General features: G+C 43.2%; 1 protein-coding gene across 1 annotated transcript in view; it reads right to left on the reverse strand.

Annotated features, from left to right (window-relative positions):
- The window catches only part of LOC146801921 (matrix metalloproteinase-20-like), a 115,123-nt gene that overhangs the window by 47,621 nt on the left and 53,617 nt on the right, over nt 1-13,885 (reverse strand). Inside the window, exons 7-8 of the mRNA XM_085624068.1 lie at nt 4,863-4,996; nt 265-421 (exon numbers count right to left, since the gene is read on the reverse strand). Coding sequence (XP_085480194.1) covers nt 265-421; nt 4,863-4,996 — 291 coding nt within the window. The remainder of the gene's footprint in view (nt 1-264; nt 422-4,862; nt 4,997-13,885) is intronic.

Raw genomic sequence — 13,885 nt, forward strand, 5'->3', positions numbered from 1 at the left:
AGGGCGAAGGCAAAACATTTGGGGGAATACCTCAATAAGGCAGATGGGTCTAACAGTAATGTACATGCTGACAGACTTTCAGGAACACCAGTCAGCACAGTAGATATGTGTAGATAGGTCTGCCTCATTCTGCATCTGAAATTTACATGCAAATACATCCATAAACATCACAACATGTTTTGTTATCCAGTGATGCTAAAAATAATGTAAACAGGTTGATCTGTATAGATTTAGTACTTTTAAATATTCATGGAATGTTCTTACCTCCAGATATTTTCTCCTTCAAAGAACAATGTTTTGTTGGTCTCATTAATATAAACTGCAGCATCAATGTGACCGACTTCAGCAGGAAATCCCAACTTTGAAATCCTGGTAGGGCGTCGCCTTCCTTTCAAATTCTTTATGGTCCAAAATTTTGCGCCTGTATAAACAGAAGATTCTGCTTAAGTCATTTTTCAAAAATTCATTCTTCTGAAAACAATCTATGTTTTCTGTTCATTTATGTAGTTGTGGACAAGGATGCATTGATCAACTAACCTATGTGTCTTGCATGGTCTGGGTGCCTTGCTGAAGCTTTGTGGTAGCTCCAACTCCCATAAATATTATGTAGTTTGCAGTAAAATGAATACAAATATATCTGTTGGCAGATAAGATACATATTTTTAATGTTTATGTACGGTTGTCCAAATATCTGAGGTTTTGGAGCTTTGAACCAGGGAATGTTTGGTACAATTTCCACTGATTGAATGATATCATTGCACTAGCTGGGATAGTGGAGGAATCCAAATACCCTGGCCAAAATGCCCTGAGTGACCAATTGACTGTGTTCAAGATTCAAAAGGATTTATAAAGACATCTAGGAGATGAAGAGCAGAGCTGGCCTCGTTAGATAGGTGTGAACAGGCTACTATCACCTTCCTCCATTCAACTGGGAGTGGAATATTTTCTCTGTGCAATACTTTGTTGGAAGTGCCGCTGGAATGTGCTTGGTTTAATAAGCAGTCTGTAGGAAGATGCATCTTTTTGCATGATCAACCCCATATTTTTTCAACTTATCTAGCTCTTTCTTGAGTCTGTGCACTGGGACTCAGCTAACCAGGACCCAGCGCATGTAATCTGACTCATAAATCATGTTAAACTTGGCTAAACACCTACTTGACATATTTAACTTACCTATAAGTTCCTAGTAAATGTTACAAAATGTACCCAGGGTGAACAAGGTAATGTTACTACAGAACTTCAGCACACATTGTGCCACAGCTAGAGTGACAGTACAAAACACATCTGCTGGCATACCACTATAGTATGTCTATGCACTGTAGTCTGACTATGCAGTTTTTAGATAGAATTCAACCTGTCAGAATAACCATTTTTGACATTTTTAAATATTGATAAGTCACTCATAAGTACACCTTAATGACCAATAAGGGTACAGTGCATGGTAATTTAAAGTAGGACATGTAACTGTTTAATGTGAAACATATCTTTATTATATTAAAACTGGATAATGCTATAATATAGAAACGTAATAATGCTATCTCCACTTCGGAAACAATAACAAAGTTCATTTGTGGACAATGCCAATTCACTGGTAAAGTTGGATTTACAGCACATATTTTACATAAGGTACTTTCATAAATTCACCTCATATCTGCCTAAAGCCTGTAGAAGCTCATTTGCATGAGCTTCCATCTGTCACATGGGAGCTGAATAGCCTCAGGATGAGGTGTGAACTTGTTCTCAGAGCTGAGACAAAGGCCTTTGGTTGTGGAGAGGTGTTCTGGTTCTCTGACAGGATGGCCATCAGGGCAGCACCCGGGAGCCTAATTAACTTCAAAGAGGCCTGGGTCTGCCCCTCCTTTGTCCCTCTAGTCAGCCAGCCACCAATCTCAGTAGGAGAGGACCTGCCCCCTAACCAGTTTTTGAGTGACCACAGAAAGGGGGTTGCTCAGTTCTCTGGCCACACCTCTGGTGTAGTCACAGAAGCACTGTACAGGGAAAGAAGGGGTCTACCATGTTGGATTTAGGTAAGGAGGGTGTAAGAAATTGGGTTACCATTTGAGGGGGTGAAAGCCTCCTGAAGCAGTAACCACAATTCTTCTCAGGGTAAAGTTACAAGCAAACCCAAAATTAACCTGTCTCAACCCTTGAGTAGCTTGGCAAAGGTTCCTCTTGATTTCCCAGATGTGATCTAAAGTTCTATGGTCTGGGTCCCCCTTTTTATACACACAAATCCTTTGTCTCTGAAGGCAGAGAGTGTCTGTACCCAGCCAAAACCAGTGCTGGTGCAGCTTCCTGGCAGGAGGTGGAGACAGTATTGTTGAAAGCAGACTTGACCCAGGCAGGTGAAAGGAAATCGCCTCCCCCTACTCTAAATTCAACCCAGGTCCCAACCCTGACTCATCAGACTGCCGGATCCGCAGGCCTCTCCCAGCTCCTGTCACTCACAAGCCAGACATGCAATATACAAACCTAGCAGAGGCACACTGGAAAGTTAGGCAAGAAAATACCTACTTTCTAAAAGTGGTATTTTCAAACACAGAATGCTAAAATCACCCACACTAAAAGATGCACTTTAACATTCTGAGTCCAGGCATACTAAGCTTTATTTTCCTATCTTGTTCCCTAGGTCAGTTATGTTTATAAGATATTCTAATCAAACTGCCCTTCCTGGCCTATGGCAACAGATAGCCTTGCAATAGTGAAAAACAAAATTGGCTGTAATTCACCATCAGGACATGCCACACACATCAGGGCATGTCCTACATCTCACATATAATGCACCCTGCCCACAGGGGTACCTTGGGCCTACCTTAGGGGTGATTAACATGCAGAGAAGGGAACGTTTAGGGACTGGCAAGTGTGTGCACTTGCCAAGTCGATATGGCAGTCCTAGACTGCACACAGGCTCTGCAATGGCAGGCCTGAGCCATATTTTACAAGCTGCTTCTGTGGGTGGCACAATCAGTGATGCAAGCCCACCAGCAGCATTTGATTTACAGGCCCTGGGCACACACGGTGCACTGTACTAGGGACTGACACGTAAATCAAATAACCAATCATGGAATCACTAATCCATAACAGCAATTTACAAAAGGGAGCACTTGCACTTTGGCACTGAACAGCAGTGGCAAAGTGCTCAAAGCATCTAGACAAGCAAAAACAGATGAGGCAACAGCAAAAAGTAGAAGGGAGACTCACGCCAATGGTGCCAAGTCTAACACATAGCCTTGCCAAATAACCCAACATATTGTTTACAGAACATTTTCTGATGAAAATAGAAAGTTAGAAGAATGATGCTACTAGTAGAGTTCACATAAAGAAATAGACTAATGGAATTTTGAGAGCACCATTGAAGGCTTTGGAGAGTGAGGCTCAATAGTGGCTTGTCTGGACATTCTGCTGAATATTCCTATGCTTGTGTTTCTTGTTATCCTGGTTTAGTTTAGAACATTCTACCCTCAATGGGTGGAATATTCTATTTAGCATTAGAGCTCTGCTGCTTCAGACTGTACCATGTGTTAAAAACCCTCTCCTTCATTATAAACCCTTTTGTGCCGCTCAAGCCTATGGGCCTGATTCGGCGGACAGGTTACTCTGTCACAACAGTGATGGATATCCTGTTCTCCAATATCTAAATCCCATAGCATATAATGGGATTTAGATTTTGGCAGATGGGATATCCATCACCATTGTGACGGAGTAACTAATCTGTTGAGTTCTAAATCAGGCCCTATATGTTGAATTCAGCTCCTTTTACAACTGGTAGTGTTTGTTAGGGGTTACAATACTATATTAGAATATTCTAATGTTGAAAGCTCAATTGAAGACAATGGAGTGGCTCAAAGTTTATAATGGCTGGTATAAGCCTTCTGCTCCCTGAGTTCAATGTTTGTCTTTCTGTTTCTCCCTTTTTGATTTATAACATTCTGCCCTCAGTGGGTGGAATGATACATTAGCCTTCTATCCCTTCTGCCTCAGGCAGGATCCATTATGCTTACCTTCGACTTGGACCTATAACTTGGGATCAGGGCCTTCAACAACCATTATAGCCATCGACAGTGGGATAAAATGCTAATTTTGAACCCTGGATGCAATGTTGGGAGCAGGCTAGCCAATCAGAATACTTCCTTTGCAACCTTTATGTACTTTTAGAGGCCTAAAAAAGGAGCATTGTGTCCTATCAGGTCCTGCTCCTCGGCAGTACTCTGGCCTTGCCCTGCATAAGTGCTAGCGTTGGTGAAAATAGAAATTGCTGTAGGAGAAGAAGCTGTCTTTCACCTGAAAGACAGAGTGAGGAAAACAGCTCCATGCACCCACGGTGATTTACCAGGTTCAAACCTGGCTGTATTGGCTTCCCCTTTGTTTTGCTGAGAGGGAATCCCAATTGGCTTAAGAAAAGTAGACAAAAATAAACTCTGTTTGTTTATGCTTTTCTACTTTTCTTTGACAGATTGGGCTTCACTCTCTTTAAAAGCAAACAACCATGTCTGAACTGGCTGCTTCACAAAAGAAGAATGAAGATGCACTGAAGGAGAATGGAGCCATTTTTCACATTACCTCTCTTAGAAGGTCCTTTTCTGCAGTGCTCCCTATTTTGAGGGGCATGGAGGTGTGCTAATAGCCTTATTGCCCTACCTACAGGGCAACAATGGTCATTAATAATCTACCTTGTTGTGTGCTTAAACTGCGTCTGAGGCCCATACCTGAAACTTGTAATCTGAGGCCAAATTACTCATTGCTTTAGGCAATTCATACATATCACTGATATGTAAATGTGATTAGTTAATACAAACATACTGAGGAAAGCACTGTCCATCAATTTACTTACACAATGTTACAATATATGTAGTGTGATTTACCTTTGAAAAGGTACAATGATTTCTTTGAAGGAACCTCGTAGGCAGCATCAATATTTGACTTCATTTGAGGTACAAGATCTTTTATAAGTCCTTCCTTAACAGTGGACATGTCTAAATGCCTGCTCCACATATTTCTAAACATGTAAGAAATATTACAATGTTAGTTCATGGCCTTCAATGTTTGCAATTATAGTATATTTGCTTCTCGATGAGGATTGTATTGAATATTGGTATACTTACACCAGAAACATGAACCTTGTCTTGGTGTGTTCAAGTCACTTTCAATGAATAGAATGAAAAAAACTGAATTGCATATACATTTGCATGCCTAATGCTGCAGTGCACTTCTTTTTACACTGCAGACAGCTATGGAAATGCAATTTTAGACTTAAAATTAGATGGAACCAATTTATTTTTTACTCATATCTGGGTGATTTTCAAAACTACTTAACAATCTTAAAATTTCCCAATTTATAACAAATTACTTTACAGTTCTTTTCAGTTTGCAGTAAATAACATTAATAGTTTCTCTTCCATTCTTCTTACTCTAGGTCCTTGATTTTCCTTACTCAATAGCCCAGTTGTGTCGAAAGGATGGAGTGCCCGATTCTCAGAACTAACTTAAGACAAAATCCTAAACTTACTACCATTTTGGTATTCACAGAAGGCACTTACTCATTTTGGTATTCACAGAAGGTACTAACTCATTGATGAGTAAATGCCTTCTGTGAATACCAAAAATACCAAAATGAGTAACTTACTAATTTTTGGTATTCACAGAAGGCACTTACTCATTGATGAGTAAGTGCCTTCTGTGAATACCAAAATGGTAGTAAGTTTAAGATTTTGTCTTAAGTTAGTTCTGTGAATCGGGCCCGGAGTGTTTACCACATCGGGTAAAAGCCACTGTTACAAGGTGTAGTATACACTCCTTATCCTGAGTTTTCATCTTGAAAATGAGGCATAACATGCAAAATTGGCATATAAAATTCTGAATTCCGCATACTTTCCTTTTTCTGGGCCTGCTCCAGTGACACATTTCTGCACATTTGACTTGCTGAAAACAGTGAGTGGAAAACTGAGGGGACTGATAATTACTACACAACTCAAATTCTCTGCACAAATGTCTGTTTGCACAGATCTCAGAACTTAACCCCCAGTTCGTAAATGTGAGATTTAGAACAGAATATAGATTTGAATATTTTTCTGGGAGGTTCATTTCAAGGTAACCAATTAAATATTACACCAAATGTCATTGCTTAGATAATATGTATGAATATAAAATGATGTCAGAGCCGCCTCGGCTGTAAAAAACACAATTGGTAGGATTTGAAATTCATAAACATTTCTGAGTTGCTGTGGAACTGAAATCTTTGTGAGAGTTTACTATTGTAGTGCTAATAGCTTTCACAAGTTTCTGTTACATTCACTAATGTTTTTGTCCCTATTACAAACGTTTAAACTAGTACAATTGCTCAGTATTTTCTTTACAGCAAACATAGATGTCTTTATTACGAAGCCTGAGCTGGTGTTAGTGCAGTTATAGACCACCATGCATACCTCTGTCAAGTGAAAAAACATTTACTGTCTAACCAGAGCAAAAATGACATGCTGCAACAGTTAACTGAGACCTACAGCAAGTGCCTGGATAGCCTCGCAGGTGACAGGCTGCGATTTACAAAACTTGCTTGCTTGATTTGAAGGGCAGATGTGTTACAGCAGGGGAGGGCTACCCTATTGACGAGATGCACATGCTGGCACAGGAGGCGGAGAAAGGAAACCAGTTTCCAAGCCGATTTCATCAGAGGCGTGTAGCTCTGAGGTAGCCACATCCCAAGAGTGGGCTTGTGAGGTCTGTACACCGGGAGAGGGGTCTTGCCATCTTAGGAGTGGGTAGAATGGTGCATCCTGGGATAGCAGCCAGATGCCACACTCCACAGGAAGTATTCACCAGGGTGGAGGAAACCTGGTAACCACAGAGCACTTTTCAAGCATAAAGGCAACCAGACCTCAGATCTCAACAAAGTAGGAAGAAGAACCACAGAAGGACTATCCTGCTGCATCGACGGAACAGCAACGAGAGGTTGCACAGGCAAGGACTGCACCAGCTGCTCTTGGTGGCTAGCGAAGAGTGACGCTGTGTGGAGAAGTTCACTCCAGATCCCAGTCAAGCCAAGAGAACTTCAATAGCCAGCTGACTGGCCTCCTGTTTGCAGCACATGGACACAACAGCTGAAGAAGCTTGCCAGGGAAAGTAGGTAGCCCAAAGTCTTCAAGCTGCTACCACCGCCACCATGCAGCACTAAGGACCACAACCTGATGCAGAGAGTTGCATCTGAGTTCACTGAGCCTGGTAGTGCTGTGAGACAGTTGCTGGGACCCTCAGAAGGAAAGTTAATGAACCAGGAAGGATTGCCTTGTGAGCGCCACAACAGGCAACTGGTAGTCTAGTCGCGACTGGACTTAGCCCAGACCGGAGAAACCTTCGTGGAACGTTGACCCTGCAACTAGGACCACCTGCAGCCATCTTTGTGGACCAAATAATCCCTGCAGGAAGACCCCTGTTGACCACATCTCATCCACAGCATCTTTAGAACATTTTTTTCAGCATTCTTCATCCCTTGCATCAGGACCAATCCATAGGAATCCATTGCAACATAGATAAAGTGTCTGAAACTGTTGAAGGACTGCTTCTCCTGTGAAGGCAACTGTTCTTGAGAACCTTGATAGTCTCCCTGACTGGCTCCCTGGTGGAGTTGGTCGCACCAAGCACTTCTAACTGACCGCATGGTACTTACCTATATTTTCTTTGCTATGGTATCTAATTGTCCAATGTGTCGACTTTACCAATGCTTGTTCATGGTTGAGTGAAATCTATATATCCAGAACCCTACAATACAGTCTATTGATATAAATTGGTGTCAAATTTCTTGAGGGCCATTCCTAATATTCTTCCTCAATTGTTTTGGTGCTATTTAAATGCTTAATACTTTTTCCTCTGTGTAAGCCTTACTGCTCAATGCCACAGCTACCCAAGGTTTAGCTAAGGGTTTTTACAGACGAAATCACAGATGAAAACTACTGGACGTAAGGGGGTGGTAAGTGTATTACACGATGAGTTTGCACAACCACACCATATAATACACCTGATTTCCTCACAGTACCCATCACGGTAGCTCTTTCTCCCATCCTCAATGCCTCTATAGACTCATCCACTTCCCAGACACTAGAGATAAAAAACACGCCACTGCCACTCGTGCAAAAGTAACCTTCCACAGACCCAATCTCGTACACCAACTGAAGACCACTCTCCCTCCTACAGAACCCAGCCAAGGTCTTATGGAAGAACCTACACAGACGCTTCAACAACCACTTAATCAACCACTTCTTTGCCCCACCTCATCAACAGCTCCTTGGCATCACACAGTCCAGCCTTCAGACCCAAACACAGTACACAAATCACCTCCACAGACAACATTACACATGATGGAGGATAGAGGAGATACAGCGGCACTCATCCTCCAGGACCTCTCTGCAGCATTTAACATGGTCTTAACCCCACACTCATCAAACACAAGATTGGTAACTGAGGATGCGCCCCACTAGATCTTCTCATTATTGATGGACAGAACTCAAGCTGTGAGCCTGACATCATACTCTTTGGAAGCTGTCAAACCCATACTACTTCAAGGTTCATCCCTCAGTCTGACCCTATTCAACACATTCATGAACCCTCTGGCCACTGTCATCAACACACAATATCAACATCCCCTTCTATGTCAGCATGCAGCTCATAATCTCCCTCTTGGGTAAGAGGCCCCAACACAAGCAACAAGTTTACCTCCTGCATGACCACGTTGCCTATGAATGAGGTCGAATGTCTCAAGCTCAGCACTGAAAAGACAGAAGCAATGATCTTTGGAAAATAACATTTCACCATTGGGCTTACCTGTTGGTAGGCAGCCTTAGACCCATCCCCAGCACCCTTGCCATTAACCTCAAGATCATCATTGACAGCAAACTAGACAAGTCAAATCGGTTGCAGCATACTGCTTCCATACCTTAATGATGCTGAGAAAAATCTTCAAATATCTCCCAAGCAACTCTAGAAAAACTGTCACTCAAACCCTCGACACCAGCAAGCTAGACTATGGGAAAATCCCGTGTGCCAGAATCATGAAACACCTCACCAGAAGACTACAAACCATTCAGATCTCAGAAGCCAGACGACACATCAATTATTCCTCAGGAAGCTCTATTGGCTCCCAATACACAAATGTGCTCAGTTCAAACTTCTCACCCCCACATTCACCCATCATAGGACCTGCCTATCTAAACAGTTGTATCTCTTTCCATCCACCACCTAGACACCACCACTCCACTAGACTATCTGCACGCATACACAGAAACAAGTCCGGAGACCGGGCCTTCTCGTTCATTGCTCCTAAAATGTGGAACAATCTCCCACTACACATCAGAGCCTCCTCCTTTTTTGAGTTCTGCAATAAGCTGAAGCCTAGCTTTTCAAACAACACCCTGCTGTTAGCAAGGTCAGGCACAGACACCTTCTCACACGAGGATACTCTTGCAGGTGATAGTGCACTTTACAAATATGCATAACATAATATGCTGAGTTTGAGAGATCGGTGGCACAAAAATATTCTTCACTCCTTCTTCCCATATCAGTACTCTGCGCAGTTTTACATAGACAGCTATTTTACCATAGGGACAGCTGTGGCAATTTGAAAATGTAAACACTTATCCTTTAAGTAGTGTACACATGTCCGGGACTGAGTTAGCAGAGCTCAATACAATGGACATCCACATGGGGGCATAGTAAAAAGAAATGAACTAGAAGAAAGATTTGTTGTGTATTTCTAATTAATGATCATTATTTAATTGCAAAGATCAGTGTTGACAATGCCTTCGTTGCATTAATTGGTGCTGCAGGGTTCCTCCATCTGCTTTGTGAAGTGTCATGAGGCTGCTGTTTCTGTGCATCACTTAATCAAATCTGTACATTGTAAACATTTTGCTCTGCCACAGTGTAGGACGCCAGGTTCTTCCTCGTGCTGCTTCTACAAAGAAGAAATGCAGCTGGTGCTCATCATTTTGTGATGTCTGACCATAGCCAGTCCACTCCCTGTCTTGAATATCACGTTGTAGAATGCCTTCCCACATTGTCATATAGCGAGGTCTCGGAGAGTGCATAGAGGTGAGTAGGTAATTGTATAGATATGGGGGAACAACCTTTACAACGCAACTTTTACAACGCACTACCATTACAACGCATTTTTTACAACGCATAATCCATTACAACGCATGACATTACAACTATCCAACACTTACCCTACTGATGCACCCCCTGGAGTTAGAATAGTAATTTTTACCCCTACACTATCCAACACTTACCCTACTGTTGCACCCCCTGGAGTTAGAATAGTAATTTTTACCCCTATACTATCCAACACTTACCCTACTGTTGCACCCCCTGGAGTTAGAATAGTAATTTTTACCCCTACACTATCCAACACTTACCCTACTGTTGCACCCCCTGGAGTTAGAATAGTAATTTTTACCCTATACTATCTAATACTTACCTTAAATGTAATTTAATATTATGCGTTGTAATGGTATGCGTTGTAAAGGTAGTATGCCTTGTAATGGTAATGCGTTGTAAAGGTATTTTTTAAAAATGCGTTGTAGTGTCCTGCGTTGTAATGTCATGCGTTGTAATGGATTATGCGTTGTAAAAAATGCGTTGTAAGTGCATGCGTTGTAAAAGTGTGCGTTGTAACGTCATACATCCATAGATATGAGATCACTACTTTCATAGAATCTATATTTTGGACATACAATTCAAATTCCGTGAGTGGACGTGTGGCTGCGTCATGAATATGGGGTGAGAGGGCCCAGTGTTTCAATTGAAGGTACTGAAAATGTTCAGCAGGCTCCAATCTGTAATCCCTCCTGCAGTTGTTAAAAGTAAGGAGATCAGAGTTATGGAAGAGATGTCAGTGCCCGACACCCATCCTCCCTCCAGGGGTCAAAGGGGCCCTCTCGAAGGGCGGGGGGAAAGGCCAGGTTAAAGTGGAGAGGTGTATACGGTGATGGAAATGTGGTCCATTGGTCGTTACCCAATATGGAGTCCCATACTCTCAAGGTGGTCGGGGTAGGGGTGCTAATGTAGGTATTCTTGGGTCTCTCGCTCTTGGGCCTCCATATGAGATCCCAGATCGTCCTCCCTGCAATAGCTCCTTCCATATGGAGCCAGTGTTTTTCCGACACTCTATTGGCCCATTCCGTCACCACCCGCAGCTATGCAGCTTTATAGTAGAGTCCAAAGTCTGGGAGGCCCACTCCCCCCGCGGACCTCAATCTCCTTAAGAATGAGAAGGAAAAGCGTTTTCCTCCACCCTGCCATATGAACTTTAGTTTCAGGGATCGAACCCTAGAGAGAAAGTCCGTGTTGAGTTCAATGGGTAGTGCCCGAAAGAGACACAGGAGGTTAGGGAGCACTGTAATTTTCACTACATGTATATGGCCAAGCCAGGATATAAAGAGTGGTTTCCAGCGAACGAGATCTGCCTGGAGTCGCAAGAGGGAGGGAGGAAAATTCGCCCAATACAGCCCATCCACTCGTGGCGTCAATTGAACTCCCAAATATTGGAGAGAACGCAAGGTCCACTGTAGCAAGGTGTGCACTTGTAACTCTATGGCTTTGTCCTCTGGAATTGTGAGATTAACTTTATAAGATTTATCCATGTTGACCTTAAAACCCGCCACTGTCTCGAACCTGGTGAGTTCAGTTTGAAGCGTGGGGAGAGATGTGGCTGGTTCAGTAAAGGACAATAGCACTCGCAAAGCAAAAGGGAATCCCCTTTATCTCCGGAGCTGCTCAAATGCACATGGCCAGTGGTTTGATGCTAAGGGCGAATAGTAGGGTTGACAACAGGCACTCCTGATGAGTGCCCCTGGTCAGGGAAAAGGGAGCGGACAGGATTCCATTCACCTGCACTCTAGAGCGAGGTTGGACATAGTTGGCTCTAATCATGTGAATGAATTTATAAGCGAACCCGAAATGCTTGAGTGTGTTAAAAAGGAATGCCGAATCCACCCTGTCAAATGCCTTCTCGCCGTCTAGCCCAACCAGTACTGCCGGTATCTTTTGCTTGTTGGCCTTCTCGATAAGGTTTATTATATGTCTAGTGTTGTCATGAGTCTGACGGCCTTTAATAAATCCCAATAGATCAGGGTGTATTAGGTCCAGCATACGATCGTTTAGCCTGGCCCTAAAATAGCCGACTAAAGTTTCGCATCTAGATTTAAAAGTGCATTGAGAGAGTGACTTCCTCTTCCTCCGCCATTGTATTAAAAAGGTGTGTAAGTTGGGGTATAAGATCGGGGGCAAAGGTTTTGAAGAATTGGGCCGTAAACCCATCAGGTCCTGGAGCTTTCTGTGGTTTCAGAGATTTGATGACTGAGAGTATCTCTTCTGATGTTATAGGGGCTGTGAGTTTGTCGTTCCACTCCTGAGAGACCCAAGGGAACTGTAATGTCTGAAGGTAGCTATGTCGCCTATCTGTGTCTTGTGGTTCCCCTGCATATAAGGTCCTGTAGAAGGAGCCAAAGACATCGGCCTTTTCTGTGTCTTTATGAGTCAGCCCTCCCTGCCTGTCCTGTATTCCTCCTATGTTTTCTCGTTCCCACTTTTCAATTGTCTAGCTAAATGTTTACCAATCTTATTCCCCTGGGAATAGGAAAGTTGACGTAATTTCAGGAGTGTGTGTCTGCTCTGTAATGTAGTGAGTGTGCGTAAATATGCTCTTGTGGGGTTATTTTTATGTTCCGTTTCTGCTAATGCCAATTCAGCCTCCAGGTCTATTCTCTCTTTGGTTCGCTGTTTGTTCAGAGTGGAGTTGAGTGCTATACATTTCCCCCGAATGACCGCTTTTAAAGCGTCCCAGTTGGTGAACACTGAGGTGTCTGTGGGCGAATTCCTAGCGAAAGACATCTGTGATCGTGTCCCTCAATTCAGTACAGAGTACCCCATCCCTCGTGAGTGAGGCTGGGGAGTACCATTTGGGAGTGGTGGATGTGATATTACTTCATGTCAGACATATCGAGACCAGGCAATGGTCCGACACATAAAGTGGGAAGATCTTGGCCTCTCGGAGAGTTCCCATTACATTTTGGCTAATAAAAATGTAATCGAGCCTAGAATACATGCGATTTACATGGGAGCAGAAAGTATAGTCTCGTGTCTGGGGGTAAAGAGTGCGCCAGGCGTCCCTAAGGCTCATATCCTGAATTTGCTGTTTAAGCTCTGTGGAGAAGGAGCTCGTTTCCAATCTGTGGTGGTGGGTGCTGTCGCGATCTGCCTGCCATGTCAGGTTGAAATCCCCCAAGAAGATTCTTGACCCCTCTGCAAAATCCTGTATTTTCCCCATTAGCGTATATGTAAAAAGGCTGCCTGTCCTGAGTTAGGTGCGTAGACCACAATGAACGTGCAGAGTTTACCTTTCAGGTTGCCCCTCACCATAACTCATCTTCCGTCCTTTTCTGATTGGGTGTCGAATGGTTGAAATTTGATAGAGGTATGGAAAAGAATCGCAACACCCCGGTGTTTAGTGAGTGCGGAGGCCCTATAGATCAGCAGGTATTTTTTGATGGCGGAAGCGGGTTTCCTCTGCTCTAGCTAGGTGCGTCTCCTGAAGGCCCACTATGTCAAGGTGGTGGTCTGTAAGATATTTCTAGACCTTTTGTAGTTTTTGAGGCAAATTGAGACCCTTTACATTCCATGAGCCTATGGTGAGTACTATCTGTTCAGTGTTGAACTCCGCCGCCCTCTCATGATCCTGTGTGTTGGTCCCATGAGTCCCGTATCAGAGGCCCTGCAGAGTGTGTTACCTAGATACATCTGTCGTGTGGAATGCAATCTGAGCAAGACATAGCTTTGTAACAAATCTTTAAAAAGCCGTCACCAGACCCCAAACCCTCCCCCACCCAACAAACTTAAAAAC

This window comes from Triturus cristatus, chromosome 8 (assembly GCF_964204655.1).
Source record: "Triturus cristatus chromosome 8, aTriCri1.1, whole genome shotgun sequence".
Classification (NCBI taxonomy): domain Eukaryota; kingdom Metazoa; phylum Chordata; class Amphibia; order Caudata; family Salamandridae; genus Triturus; species Triturus cristatus.